The 13980-nt window shown below is 43.3% G+C and overlaps 1 protein-coding gene across 1 annotated transcript; it reads right to left on the bottom strand.

The window, feature by feature from the left end:
• Nucleotides 1-2381: 2381 nt before the first annotated feature.
• Nucleotides 2382-12155, bottom strand: LOC149366382 (uncharacterized). Its single transcript, XM_089550405.1, has 2 exons — nt 10809-12155; nt 2382-2997 (listed from the first exon to the last, which is right to left on the bottom strand). The coding sequence occupies exons 1-2, from the start codon at nt 11269-11271 to the stop codon at nt 2426-2428; spliced, it is 1035 nt and encodes a 344-aa protein (XP_089406531.1). The 5' UTR covers nt 11272-12155; the 3' UTR covers nt 2382-2425.
• Between the last annotated feature and the right edge of the window lie 1825 nt (nt 12156-13980).

The raw sequence follows: 13980 nt of genomic DNA, 5'->3' as shown, positions 1-13980 counted from the left end.
AGTGCTTTTTGTTTTCACATCACGATTTTGCGGTATAAAGACTCACTTTCATATACACACACACACCATAAAAAAACATGGTTGTTTTCTCTTCTGCTTTCTAATTCATTATGTTTGAGCGACAATAATCCTGCACTATTAATTTTAAAAAATAGAAGCATTGAGTCACTCTTGCCTTTTGTCGTGTGCGCGAGCATGCACACACACATACTGGTAATTAAAACTGCCTTAAAAGTTTTGCTGTTCACACTGCAGCCATCCCCATTGGTGATGAACCAACTTGCCCAACGTGGAGGCTAATGAAGAGCGTTCATCTTAGGTTAAGGACAACGCAACGAGTTATGGAAAGAAAAATGTTGGGTGTAACATAGCGAGACCAGATGTGGGCAGATTGCCTAAGAGAACAAACGCGGGGCTAATGACATCCTAGTCGAAATCAAGAGGAAGAAATGGGCTTGGGCAGGGCATGTAATGCAAAGGCAAGATAACCGCTGGTCCTTAAGGGTAACGGAGTGAATTCCAAGAGAAGACAACCATAGCAGGGGGCGGCAGAAAGTTTGCAGGGATACAGTGGCCACAACTGGCACAGGACAGGGTTAATTTGAAAGACGTGGGAGAGGCCTTTGCCCCGCAATGGGTGTAGTCAGGCTGATAACGTGGCCTGGACACATACGCGTAATGTGAGGGCTGTGCGGTGGCCCTGAGACCTTGCACGGTCCAAACTCGCTTGCGTAATAACGTTTTCCATCCATAATGATGTTGAACTTGCCCAGTCTACATTTCTCCTTCTTCAGCAAACTTCTTCTACAAGAATCTCTGTTATCTGGCTCTCTGGCCCAAGCACAACTGAGCCATCAGCAGCATCATCCTCACTACTGTCAAGACGTCTCAACCTCTCGTCTTACACTTCTGCATAACAAGGCTATGTGAACACACTTGCTCTTTGAAACAATCAACAGGTAGCCATTTGGTCATTCACTGTTCCCAAATACTGAAAACCATTCCTTGCCAGGACGAAGACGCCAAATGTGCAGACGTGTGCACACAAATTATTTTAAGTGTTCTCGATCCATAAAGAAGGAAATGCTCGCACTCACATTCCATTCATAACACAGAGAAAAAAGGAAAAGAGGTCTGTTGGAGGGCTGGTCAAATATTTAGGGGAATCCCCGAAGGCGGAGACTGCTTGTTTTTGTTTTAGTTCTTTGACCCATTGAACACTTATACGCTCCATTTAAACACGGGTTAATTCACAATTTGTATTTCTTTCTAGTTCTTCTGTGTATTCTAGCACCATATTTTTCAGCCTATAAATTTGAACACGCAATAAATAGAGCAATCGGTTGTTAGTCAGCGCATGTTTGTGTCATGTCTGTAATGTACTTTCACTGCCACCATGTGTAAAGGCAGCAGCATTATCAAGCATCTCGAAGCATAAGCTTTCTGCGTGAACTCCTTCCTTGTACTTTGAATGGATGACAAGAAAACTTTATTGCTTTGGTCACAAATCCTGGAAACCGTTACAGCACACAATTACACTGATAAAGCACTCTCAAGCAGCAAGTAAACCAAAAATAAGCATAGTATATCATCAAAAGGCTGGGCTTTGCTTCCCTGCTCTTGCATCACACTGATAGAGCCACAACACAAGCATGGAAAGAACAATAAGACAGCATCCTTCTCTGGTGGTATGGCACTCAGAAAAGAACACAGAACTTCTCAGACTTTAGTATGTCAGTTTGTTAGCCAGCGCCACACATTCTAGTACAAAACATATGCACATTGTAACAACACCAAGACCTTGTTTTCTTCTCCTTCAAAAGCTTTTTTTTTTGAATAAGGCATAAGAAATTATGTGAGTACTCCATATCGATGCACAAATTTTAGATTTCCTGCTAAAAACCTCATTCCAGAAAGTGATTTATTATATTTCTTTAAACATTTGTCTGAAAGAAATGGCAAAGTTGAACAGATGAGGGGACACAGAAATGAATGCACAGATAAAAATGAGAAATAGAAAGGGTGTGAGAAATTATTATTGTGACGCACCTGAAAAAACATCCAGGTTTTATGAACCATATTTACCTATTGGCTATTCTGGCAGAGTTAAACGAAGTCCTGCTCACAAGAATATATCATCTTCTTGAACTGCAACCAGAATTCATGCACGGCATTCAACACACTGAAACTAGTAAAATGATGACATCTACACATGCCACAATTTAAGTCCCGTTCATGACAGCAGCAGTTAGCTTAGTTCAGGTTTCTTACAGTCGAGGGAAAACAAACCGAAGAATTTCCCCATGCCGACCCTCTTTAAAATCATGTAAATTTGAATAATTTATCACAACCTGACCCATTAAAAGTGATACAGGTTAGCCAGCAACTATTTCGGTATTTAAAGTTGGGAAAACGCATGAAAACTTTAAGGAACAGTGGTTTTTGAAGGATGTTGACTTTTTTCATGGCGTTTTAGACGGTATTTTTCTTTGAACGCCGATGTGCAGAACTCACACTGATATGGTTTCTCACTCTTATGGGCTTGCACATGCCTTGCAAGGTTTGAACTCTGTGTAAAGGCCACGGGGCAGAGCTGGCACTGGAATGGCTTCTCACCCGTGTGGGTGCGAAGGTGGGTCACCAGATGGCCTCCTTCAGCAAAGCTGTTCCCACAGTAGTCGCATTTGTATGGACGCTCGCCCGTGTGGGTACGGATGTGTCTGACCAAGTCACACTTCTGTACACATTTCAATCCACAGTGGTCACACTGGTAGCGACGGTCATCGGTGTGGAGGCGAAGGTGCTGTTTTAGGTGGCTTTTCTTCATGAAGCCCTTACTGCAGTGGCTGCAATGATGCAACTGCTTGTTCACATATCCATCCTGGCGGTTTCCAACAGTGTTGCAAAGACTTGGCATAGAGTGCTGCATATGGGTGTCGTCGTCCTGCATGTTTTCCCCAGGCGGCACACCCTGGTCAGGATCAGCTTTGACCAGGCCTGCATCAATGAAAGACAGGGAGTTTTCAATGGAATGCGGAGTAAGACATGTCAAAGTTCATTTGGTATGGAGGGATAATGTTTTAGCTTCTGAAGAATTACTGAGAGCAATGAGCATACTCTGCAGGAAACTTAAGAGCCAGAGCTGCTTAGACAAAGTGCTCGTATCATCGGCAGGAAACTTGCAAGTAATGCTGAAGAGAATTTCATCAATAAATAAAGTCAATGAGCTTTGATCAAACACACAGTACACTGCTAATGACTGTATTCCTCCTGTCTGCTGAAGCTTTAAAATTAATTACTCTGCACATTTCAAGGAAACCTTGTTCATGCTGGTGGAGAAAAACTGCCGAAGGACTACTTCCCTGCCTAGAAACTTAGCCAAGTGTTCAATAGTGAGTTCGAGATAATCTCTTATGACCAAAAATAAAGTAGTACTTAGCAAAAAATTCTCCAAGCATACCACCAAGGTCGTCTGTGTGCTTTGTTTTTTCAAAAACATTTTAAAAGATGAGCAATCAAGCTTAAAGAATAAAAGTCACTGTAATTTACTGAAAGAGCAAATAACTGCACTGCCTTAATTTTATATAAACTAAAATACCTGTGTCTATAGGAAGCTGGGGCATAATCGGGAAATGCAGGATATTTACTAAAAGCGCATACCATATCAGACGCGACGAGAGAACACAGCTTGGTGCTACCATCCACTCGGACCTGAATTTCTTTTCTAATTTAAAATACATAAAGTTGTGCCTAAACCACAAGTTCTGCAGATGTTACTGCCACCAACAGACAAATCTACCACGCTGATACTTTTACGCTCAGCTTTGACAAATGTCCCTTCAAGATTCAACCCAGAATATAAAACAGCATAACAGTAAAATGTAACTGATTTTGAGAGTTCATTTTGCAAAGAAAAAGCACACAGAAGCACAAATAAAATAATAAGCAGCAAAATAATGAGACAAAAGAACTGAATTCCAGGACGACAGAACCACAGTGAAAAGCCAGGACTCAAACTGGAGAGAGAACAGCAAAGAAAGTAAGATGAAGTGTGATGCGCAAAAGTAAAAGGCAAATAACGGGCAATTTTTCTAATCCCCTCCATGTTTTTTCATTGCTGCTAATTACAGAGGAGTTCAGAGAAAAAGTGCAACTTGCACTGCAGTCTGCTGGATCACAAGGTATCCTATGACTCGTGCTGCACTCATGTACAATATCAGAAGTGGAATGTTTCACGATATACATTGTTCATGTTGCAGTGCTGTGCTCTTTACGCTAACAAGGACGGGTATGCTATGCCCAAATTTTTACATCGCCACCACGATCCAAGATCACTGGATATGCCATTTCTTAACCGTCAAGCTGTTCCACCGGCAAATGCGGGTAGCAGAGGTTTTCGAAGATTCGCCTTCGAGTAGATTGTGTACTCTTTGGCTTGCCATTACTGGTTCAAATGCCTGAAAAATGAAAGAGAGCAAGAAACTTGATTATCATAAGAACCGACGGTCGCAGGCTGCAGCACTCTGTTAAAGGGAGAGTCTGCTCGCTTCTATTTTTTTTTTTATGAAAGGCAAATGCTTCTTTGTTGTATAAGCGAATACGAGGCTGTGGCACTGAGACTCACAGCAGGTTAATTTAATACCGCATTTTTTTCATACGGTACTCTATCTCATGGCAGATGGTGTTCGTAAACCTCGACATTGGGCACACATGAAGTAGTTGATAGAGCAACTATATTCAACTTTGAGGACATGACTGCACCCCTGCTTAGAGGTTGTACAGTGGCAATGACGAGTGTGGTGGTTTTGAAATTAATATCAATAAACAGTACACCTGATACCATCACAGACACCAGCAAGCACTTTTTCCAGCAGGAGCGCAGAGCCAGTGGCAGTATTGTGGCAGACATCATATCTAAAATTGTTACAAGAGATGATGAGAAAGCAAAGAAAACATAATCGTGCATGGTTAAGCTATCCTAGCAATGGTGACAAGTAGCAAGAGAAATAAATTAGCCCGTCTGAAGTTTTTCCAGTAAAAATATACCGCATGTATGTGGTCAAGAGGCACACCCATGAATGGGCCACTTCCCCGAACTGAGAGCCAATAATATCAGAAAAATAAAAAAGAAATCAACTGTTCTACACGTGTGCATGCATTCTTTGAGGTGCTGTCAGATGACGACAGATGCCTGTTTCTATCATTACAACCGTTTTTCAACATGCATGGCTACGGAGGTGAGTGCTATGATCTTCATTTGTGCTGCATCTTGAGCCATGCGTTTTGCCAATCTGCCACAAGTGACGGTTTCCGGTGCGAAATAGATGCTTTACAGTGTATGATGGCATCAGCCAGGGTTCTGCTGATGGCGACGGCTTTGTTGGTACTTCAGGTTATAGACGCACATATGGGCATGTTAGGTCAGGCGGTTGGGGGTGTCATTGCAAAAAAAAAAATAATAAAACAGGGGATGTGGTGTTATTCCGACTAGTGTGCAACCGTGGTAATGTGGCACATGTACACATCTTGTCATCCCATGCCGGCACATAAGGAAGGTGAAAATAAACACAACAGTGTTCCGCCTCTCAGCTCTCAGTCAGCGTGTCCATTTGCTTCTATAAGTTGCGCCATACCCTAGACACGACATATCGTGCCACTATCCTTTCTAAAACACGTGCAACACATGCAAGCGGAACGGTTTGTTTGAGATACGTGTATGTGATGCCACCGGGTGAATATTGTTAAAACAAAAGCAGAAAAGCTTCTTTGGACATCCACAAGGTGGCGCTAGAAATATCAAAGCAATGGATGCAGGAGTTCTAGGCTCACAACTCCAAACATGGCAAAACAAAAAAAAGTTGCACGTACCGTATTCGCTTGATCATAAGTTGACTCACTGGTAACTTAACTCGACCCCCCCCCCCCCCCCTCATATCACAGCTTGGTAAAAAAAGAAACTTGGTGGTTGCTTAAGCTTCGCCTTTAAAGCGGCTCTGAAACACCTTTCGAGAAGAGCACATCAGCTCGCTCAATAACTGCACTGTGTTGTCATGAAAAACTAAGCGAAATAATGCACTTCTACAGGCTGCAGAGGACCCACAATCACGCACAAAAGTTGACGAGCCCTTATCGGCAACTTTTTCTTGCTCGCACCCTCCTCCGTGGCTCGCACCTGCATACATAAGTTGAGAGGCGGCTATTGGTTATACTCTTTCAGACGTGAGGCAGCCACCGTGGCTGCGGCCAATAAGCCGCGTAGCTGCGGCGGGTCAGGAAGCTCTACTCCCGGCAGAGGGGCCACTGGAGGAGCACCGACGCTCCAGCGTGCAAAAAATGAGGAGAAGAGAGAAAGGCGCGATGACGCTGAAGTTCAAATTTTCACTACAGATAGCTCAGCTTCAGCGAAGCCCATTTAAAAAATCCTTGCTGGACAATATTGGTAAAGCGGCGTGCTTTAACATGCCAGGCACACAGCGACCTTATTGGAGCCCCTTTCAGAGCCCCTTTAAGAGTAGAATGCGATAGCATTATCCGGACGCCGCCTCTTAACGTCAGACGCTAGTGGGCACTTTCCAAAACGAAAAGGTATTAGTCACTGGACTACTCCTGGAGTAAGCGCTGTGTCCCCTCTGTGTCGTTTTTTGTTAGCGCCTGGATTTTTCACACTGGACTACTCGTCAACATTTTTAAGCTTGTGCCATCGTCCTCGCTAGCTCTGCCGTCGTCATCTTTGCTGCGGTCCCGCAGCACATCGTTCTAACGTCGTTAACCACCAAACAACCACAGCACGTCGTCCTTCCACGAAATTCCTCACTTTGCAAAACAGCCACGCCACAACACTGTGTGGAACAGCTGAAAATTTTGCCTCATTGCAACATCGCACCTGTACCACCCATTCCGAGACGTCGAACTGCTGGCCACGGCTGTTCATTTCTTCAGCGTAAAGAATGACAGCTTTCTTGAATGTAGCCGTGAATGAGAACTGGACACATATTGGACTCGAAGCACAAATGACGACAGACGAAACCGTACATTAATAACCGGTAAAACGTTGCCAGCAGCCATCAAATGCGTGAGCAGTGTCAAGTCTTCTATCAGCTACAAAAACACTCCTCAGAAGCACTGGTTCCGAGTGGCGGCGCGACTTTTTCCCCTCCATGAATGGTGCAACCACGATTGGAGCAGCGGGCCATCATGATCCATCAACTATCGATACTCCCTTGAGTGCCAAGTGTGCAGTTGAAAGAAAAAAAAATAAAAATCCTTTAACTGAATTCTACTGGGCAGAGTCGTGGAGCAAACCTGAAATTGCAACCACGCTATAGCATTGTCTTGCCTTTATTTATGGTGCCCAACTGTGGTTTCGATTGCAAGTGGAGCACCCCACTTCGGATTTTCAAATGAAAAGTGAAGGTCAACCTACAATCGCGCAAATACAGTACGTGCCCCGTTTTCCCACGAAGGGTCAAGTGTTGTGGATCTAAAAAGAAGGAAATGCTTGCATTCACACCCCACCGATTAACACTGAAAAAAGACGAAGACAGGTTTCTTGGAGGGAAGTGCGTTTTTGTTTTAGTTTAGGTCACCCTCAGCCATATCTCCACTCCATCTGAGGCAGCGTTAATCCGTGATTTGTATTTGTTTCTAAATCAGCTGTGTATTTTAGTTTCATCTTTCAGGCCGTCAACTTCAAATCACTATAAATAAAGCGATCAGTTGTTAGTCAGCAAATGTCCATATCATGTTCGTAATGTGCTTTCGCTGCCAACATGTGTAAAGGTAGTTGCTTCACAAAGATGTCGATGGCTTCAGCTGTCTGCAGGCACTCTATCCTTGTGCTTTGTATGGATGAAAACAAATATTTATTGATTTGGTCACAAATGCTGCAAGCTACTACAACACACAATTACTACTTACAGAACGCTCAAAAGCAGCAAGTAAACCGTTTGCGAACTGACCAGCACCGCGAAAAAAGCTGATGTAGTACTGTAGATCAATTTGAGAGTGTGACAGAATCCCATTCGCGAAGGGGTGGGGAGGTGTTACATTTGAAAACAGAGACACCAACCAGTAAAAAGAGATCCTTTTTGACATTTCAGCTGCATGGTGGCCGCATTCACAATGAAGACATCACCAAAGAGGTTTATTTTAAATAGATTTAAAAAATCACCGGAAGGAGCATGTGTATATCGGGTTTAGATTTGCGTCATTTCATATCAGCTTGTGTGCTGTGTTCTGTATATATTGTTAGAGATTCCATGTGCAGTCGTGATGTTGTCATTTTTTTGCTTGCAACAATCCTTGCCTTGTCTCAGTCAATCTCGTGGCCATTCATCACTCGGTGCTGATGAAGCGTTATTAAGAATGCTTTTATTTTTCACATGACGAGCATGCTGCTGCAAGTGCTTTTTGCAGCATCTTGATTCTTCCAAGTAAACTCAGTTGCGGTTTATGCAAGAGACTGCATCTTTGCTGTGAACAAGGGCCCCGTGCTGGGAGTAGGTATGTCAAGAAAGACCTTTTTTGGCTGGTTGGTGTCTCTGTTCTCCAAAGCATTAAAGCTCACAACACATACTAGGATGGAGTAAATAAATGTTCATTAAAGGGACACTGAGGAGTAAAATGAAGTTGGCTTGTATCGATAGAATACCAGCAACTAAACACAAAAACACCTCTTTCTGAAAACAAAGAAAGCTCTTGTAAGGTAGAAAAGAGCAAGAACTAAAATACAGGTTTTGCTGCCACAGACCAATCTCGCAAGTACAAGCGTGATGATGAAACAGGAAAAAAAGGCACCACAGATCTCTGAGGCTAATAAACGTACATGAAGGGTATGCATTTGATCCATACTAAAGTATACAAGTTTTGTTTCAAGCCACTAGTGCACTCTTATCACAGGAGAAAGAGAGAAAAAAGACAACCTGAATGCTGAAAATCAAGGAAAGCCGGAAATTAGAGGCACATCAAGGCGGCCGGCTAAGTTTTGGTATTCGGTATTCTTTGGGGCGCTTTGCGGCTATGCGTTCTGCGTGCCCGTATAGTTTTATTACGCACCTCGATTTACAAGGAGAGAGCAGCAAGTGCTCCTCGGCCGGATTTCGAGCAATGACACGCAACTGCGACAAGGAAAAGAGCTATGTGCAGCCAATGTTCAACGTGCCTCCATGTTAGCAAATACACCGCTCAGCGTGTTCGCTTCACTAACGTACCAAGACACTAGGGTGCATAAGCAGCCCTATAAGGAGTATTATTACAGAATTTCAATATGCCTGCACATACCAGTTGCTACACACCACTCGTGACGGTGGCTCAGTGGCGACAGCGATGCTGCCCACTCCTCGGAGCTAGGACTTTCTTGCAAGACTTGCCGCCTCAGCCCTCAAAAGCATCGCGTGCTGTGAGGGGTTGAGGTTGCTGAATGCATGACGCAGTTCCTTACGAGAACTTCGTTGCCAAAATTGGGAAAAGGGTCCATCGTAACATTGGTGCAAACGTAAATGAAGCAACAACAGGTGATCGATTCCTTCAACGTCAGGCCGACAGTAGTTGTCATTTCGGCTGGTACGCCCCCCGCCGCCAGCAGTCACGGAGTCACTGTTCTCTTACTTTGTCATCAGAGACTCCCGAGAATCGCAGAGGCAGGAAAAACGTTTTAAACTTCGAATCCAAAACTCTTGGCAATAAATGCATCTTTCACTCCAGGACAAGCGGCAGCAAAGCTACAAATGCCAAACTATCGGATTTCACTAACACAAAAAATTTGATAGCATTGTCCCGAGTGTCCCTCAGTGGTTTTTAACAAATGAAACTCCACAAGCTTTTATAAATTGCAATAATTTTTATGTCAGCGGTCAGTTTATATCAATTTTTGTCAATGTAGTTGCCAAAGCAAGTTCACTTGAGTTTCCATAACCACAACACAATCTGCAAGGGCTTGCTGCAGAAATGCTTAAATACCTCGAAACCATTACCATAAAATAGAATGAGAGCAACTGCTGTTGAGACGGTGATGGTTTTCCTTCGAAGCTACAGCATGTTTTTGAAGACTGACAATGCTGAGGCCATAATTTGTAATAAAAACATGCCACATGCAAAGATAGCAGGTCATTTGACAAAAGTTAATGCACAGGAATCTAGTGCAGTAAGGCATTCATTTTTTTAAATCTAAAGAAAGAGACTGCTCTAAAAACCTGCAAACAGAAGCCAGCAATGTTCATCATCTGGAGCCTGGGCTTTGTTTCTTGGCTCTTTTGTCCCAATAATAAAGGCACAACACAAACATGGTAGGAATAACGAAACAGCATGCTTCTCTGGTGACATAACACTTGCTTCTAAAAGAACACAGAACTGCTCTGATGTGAGTATGTCATTTTGCAAACTAGTGCCAAACACTGTAACCACAGTTCGCGCGCATCACCCAATGGGCTTAAACTAAGCCAGTAAAGTACCAGCCTGGCATGTTCAGGTTTCTTATGGAGAAGGAAAAGAAACCAAAGAATTTCTCTGTACTACAAAGGCAGGTAAATTCGCATATTTTTTCCCTAACGTAGCAAATTAAAAAGTGAGACAGGTTAGCTAGCAATGGTATTGAGATGATGCTGAGAAAAGTCATCAGAACTCCAATGAACTGTGGCATTTGAAGCATGTTTCCTGCTTTCATGTACCTTTACACTGTGCTTTTCTTTAAATGACATTGTGCACAGCTGACACCGAAACGGTTTTTCTCTTGTGGGCACGCACATGCTTTACAAGGTGTGAACTCTGTGTGAAGACCATGGGGCAGAGCTGGCACTTGTATGGACGCTCACCCGTATGGGTGCGAAGGTGTCGCACTAGATGACCCTTTTCAGCAAATTTGCGCCCGCAGTGGTCACACTTGTATGGGCGTTCACCCGTGTGCGTGCGAAGATGTGTCACCAGGTTGGCCTTGAGAGCAAACCTGGTCTCACAATGGTTACACTTGTATGGACGCTCACCCGTATGGGTGCGAAGGTGTCGCACTAGATGACCCTTTTCAGCAAGTTTGCGCCCGCAGTGGTCACACTTGTATGGGCGTTCACCCGTGTGCGTGCGAAGATGTGTCACCAGGGTGGCCTTGAGAGCAAACCTGCTCTCACAATGGTTACACTTGTATGGACGCTCACCAGTGTGGGTACGGATGTGTCTTACAAAGTCATGCTTTCTTGCAAAGCTCTTTACACAGTGTTCACATTGGAAGGGATGGTCAACTGTTTGGGCACGAAGGTGCGGTTCTACAGGGTTTTTCTGCATGAAGGTCCGACTGCAGTGGGACGACTGGTGCAGCTGCTTACTGGTGTTTTCCGCAGGTCGTACTCTGAACTTGGGATCAGCAGTGGCCAGGCCTGCACCAAGAAAATGAGAGTATTTACAGCATGTCACAGCCCGTTTGGAGGGGCAGCCAGTAACCTATAAATGAAGAAGGCAATCTTACACAACATTTATGCTAACATTTCATTTCAAGGTCAATGAGTTGCTCCTCAAGAAAAAAAATGCTTTTAAACCGAATTTCCTGGTACTCGTAAATTAGCCTGGAGTTGGACTGATAATGTATTAGCTTTCAAACAATTACTTGTCATACTCTGCAGACAACTTAATAGTCAGAGCAACTAAGATAAAGTGTGCTCGTAAATGCCTGGCCTCTTGGGAGGGATCTTGCTAGTCTGGCCAAATTTTTCACGAATTACAGAATGTCTGTGAGCTTTCACTCGTGATGCACTACACTGCCAGTGAGTGCATTCCTTTTGTCTACTAAATCTTGAACATTCATTACCCTGCATGTTGCAGGTAAACCTCGAGCAAACTGCTGGAGAAAAACTGCTGGACGACTGATTCCCTTTCACTAAATGTAGCCAAATGCTCAATATTATATTTGAGCTCAGCTGTCGCGACCGAAGATAACGTGATCAGCACATTTGCTTCTGCACACTGCACCACATCGCGTGTAATCTCACAGTGTGCACGTCTGGCAGCTACCATGATAGGTTTATTGTACCAACAAAGCATGAACCTCTTCAGCTGTTCTGCAAACATCATAAGCAAACAATTTTCTTTCTGTAGCCTCAAGCAAATAAAAAAACAAGGCTCCGTGACTAAAAATATCTGTAGCTTGATATTACCAAACTGAACTGCAATGAATAAATAAAAACATACACAGCAGTTCTGAATGTTAAGACAGCAAAATAAAAAAAAAACAATTAAGAAAACAAAGAACTATACTCCATCTTGCGTAATCAGACCCGGTGATCACAAAAAATAAATTAAGAACAGAAACACTCACATCGCACACCACAAGCACAAACCCAACTCTGCCAGCAGGGTCACCAATGTAGTCCATAGCACTAAAATAAGCATGAACCATTAATATCAAACCAAAATGAATCAGACTAGATAATATTTCCTAGCACCAAATAGAATCAGAAGCACACACACTACCAGCTCCTGTAGAGATCAGGTAAAGCATAGCAGATTCAAACTCACCTGAAAACATCTGACAGCATAACAAAAAGTTATTACTACTGCTTTTCAGAGCTCAACCGATAAGGGCGTTGTATACAGAAGAATGCAGAAAACAATAAGCCATAAAATCATGAGCTAACAGGGCAGTAGAACCACAATGAAACCGAGAGCTAAACTGGTGAGACTAGAGCACAAAAAGCAAGACCAAGTATGATGCACAAAAGGCACATCCACACAAACACAGGTGCTTTTCTTCAGGTATTTTTTTTTCCTTTGCTGTGTACTCTCCAGATTGCGTAATCTATTCAGTAAAAGCTGAACAGAACAAAGAACATAGAGAAGTGCATTTGTACAGCAATGTGTAAGATAATAAGGTCTCCTCAACACTCGCACATGATGTCATATATAGAATGTTTCACAATATCCATAATCCACTGTTAATGATGCAATGATGGTTGGTTGGTTTATCAAGTGTTGACGTCACCAAAGAACTAAGGCTATGAGGGGCACTGTAGTGGAGAGGTTCTGGTAATTAGACCACCTGGGGTTCGTTAATGTGCACTGACATCGCAAAGTACATGGGGCTCCTAACATTTTGCCTCCATTAAAATGCGACCACATCGGCCGAGATCGAACCCACATCTTTTGGGTGAGCAGCCGAGGAACGTAACCACTGAGACACCGTGGCTCATTGTTGCAATGATGGTTGTGGTCTAGGTGTCAACAAGGCAGGGACGAATACGGCCCATTCTGATGCACCACCACCACAGTCTTAGATCACTGGCTATGCTGCTATTTCACGTTATGAACATAGGGAAGTTCATCCAGAAAATGTGGAAGCACTGGTTTTGAAAGATGGTTCTTTGGGCAGCTTGTGTACTCATTGGTCAACAATATTGGTTTCGATGCCTGCAAAATGAAACAGAGCAGAGAAGTTCATTACAATAAGCACTGCAAGCTGCAAGCTGCGGCATTTTGTTAAAGACAGTCTGCTGACTTTCATCAACTTATTATTTTCTGTAGCAATCGAGAGCTCCTTGTCCAAATAAGCAAATCTACACTGTTGCTCTGCGATACGCAGCAGAAGCATTTGAAATCAAATATTTTCATATCATAGTCTCGTTTTCTCATGGCACACTGTGTCTAAAACCCCAACATCGACGACAGGATATACACGTATAGTATGTAACTATGTGGACCCGACTGCTGTGCCACCCAGAAAGCATGCAGTGGCAGTAATGAGTGTCATATTACATGAGATGCACGAGTATTATCAAAACTACAGTGCAAAACACTAAGGCGGTCTTAAAGATACTATAACTAAATATATACTGCTGATATTGCTGCGAATCATCTTACTGTGAGTTTGCTGATGCTCAAAACCGCCGGTACGCAGCTTTATCATTTTGGCTGTGACACGAGATGCGACTGGAAATATCTCGTTTGATCACGGCCACACGGAACTGCTTCCAGACTTTTCCAGATTTTTGTAGTTTCTTTTGG

This window comes from Amblyomma mixtum, chromosome 1 (genome assembly GCF_055824585.1).
Source record: "Amblyomma mixtum isolate Tamu chromosome 1, ASM5582458v1, whole genome shotgun sequence".
Classification (NCBI taxonomy): domain Eukaryota; kingdom Metazoa; phylum Arthropoda; class Arachnida; order Ixodida; family Ixodidae; genus Amblyomma; species Amblyomma mixtum.
This window is presented reverse-complemented; position numbering and strand designations above follow the sequence as displayed.

Coding starts and splice junctions, on each gene's coding strand:
- LOC149366382 (XM_089550405.1), bottom strand. CDS start 11,271: ATGCAGAAAAACCCTGTAGAACCGCACCTTCGTGCCCAAACAGTTGAC. Junction 2,998..10,808: donor ACACCTTCGCACCCATACGG/GTGAGCGTCCAT, acceptor TCATTGATGCAG/GCCTGGTCAAAGCTGATCCT.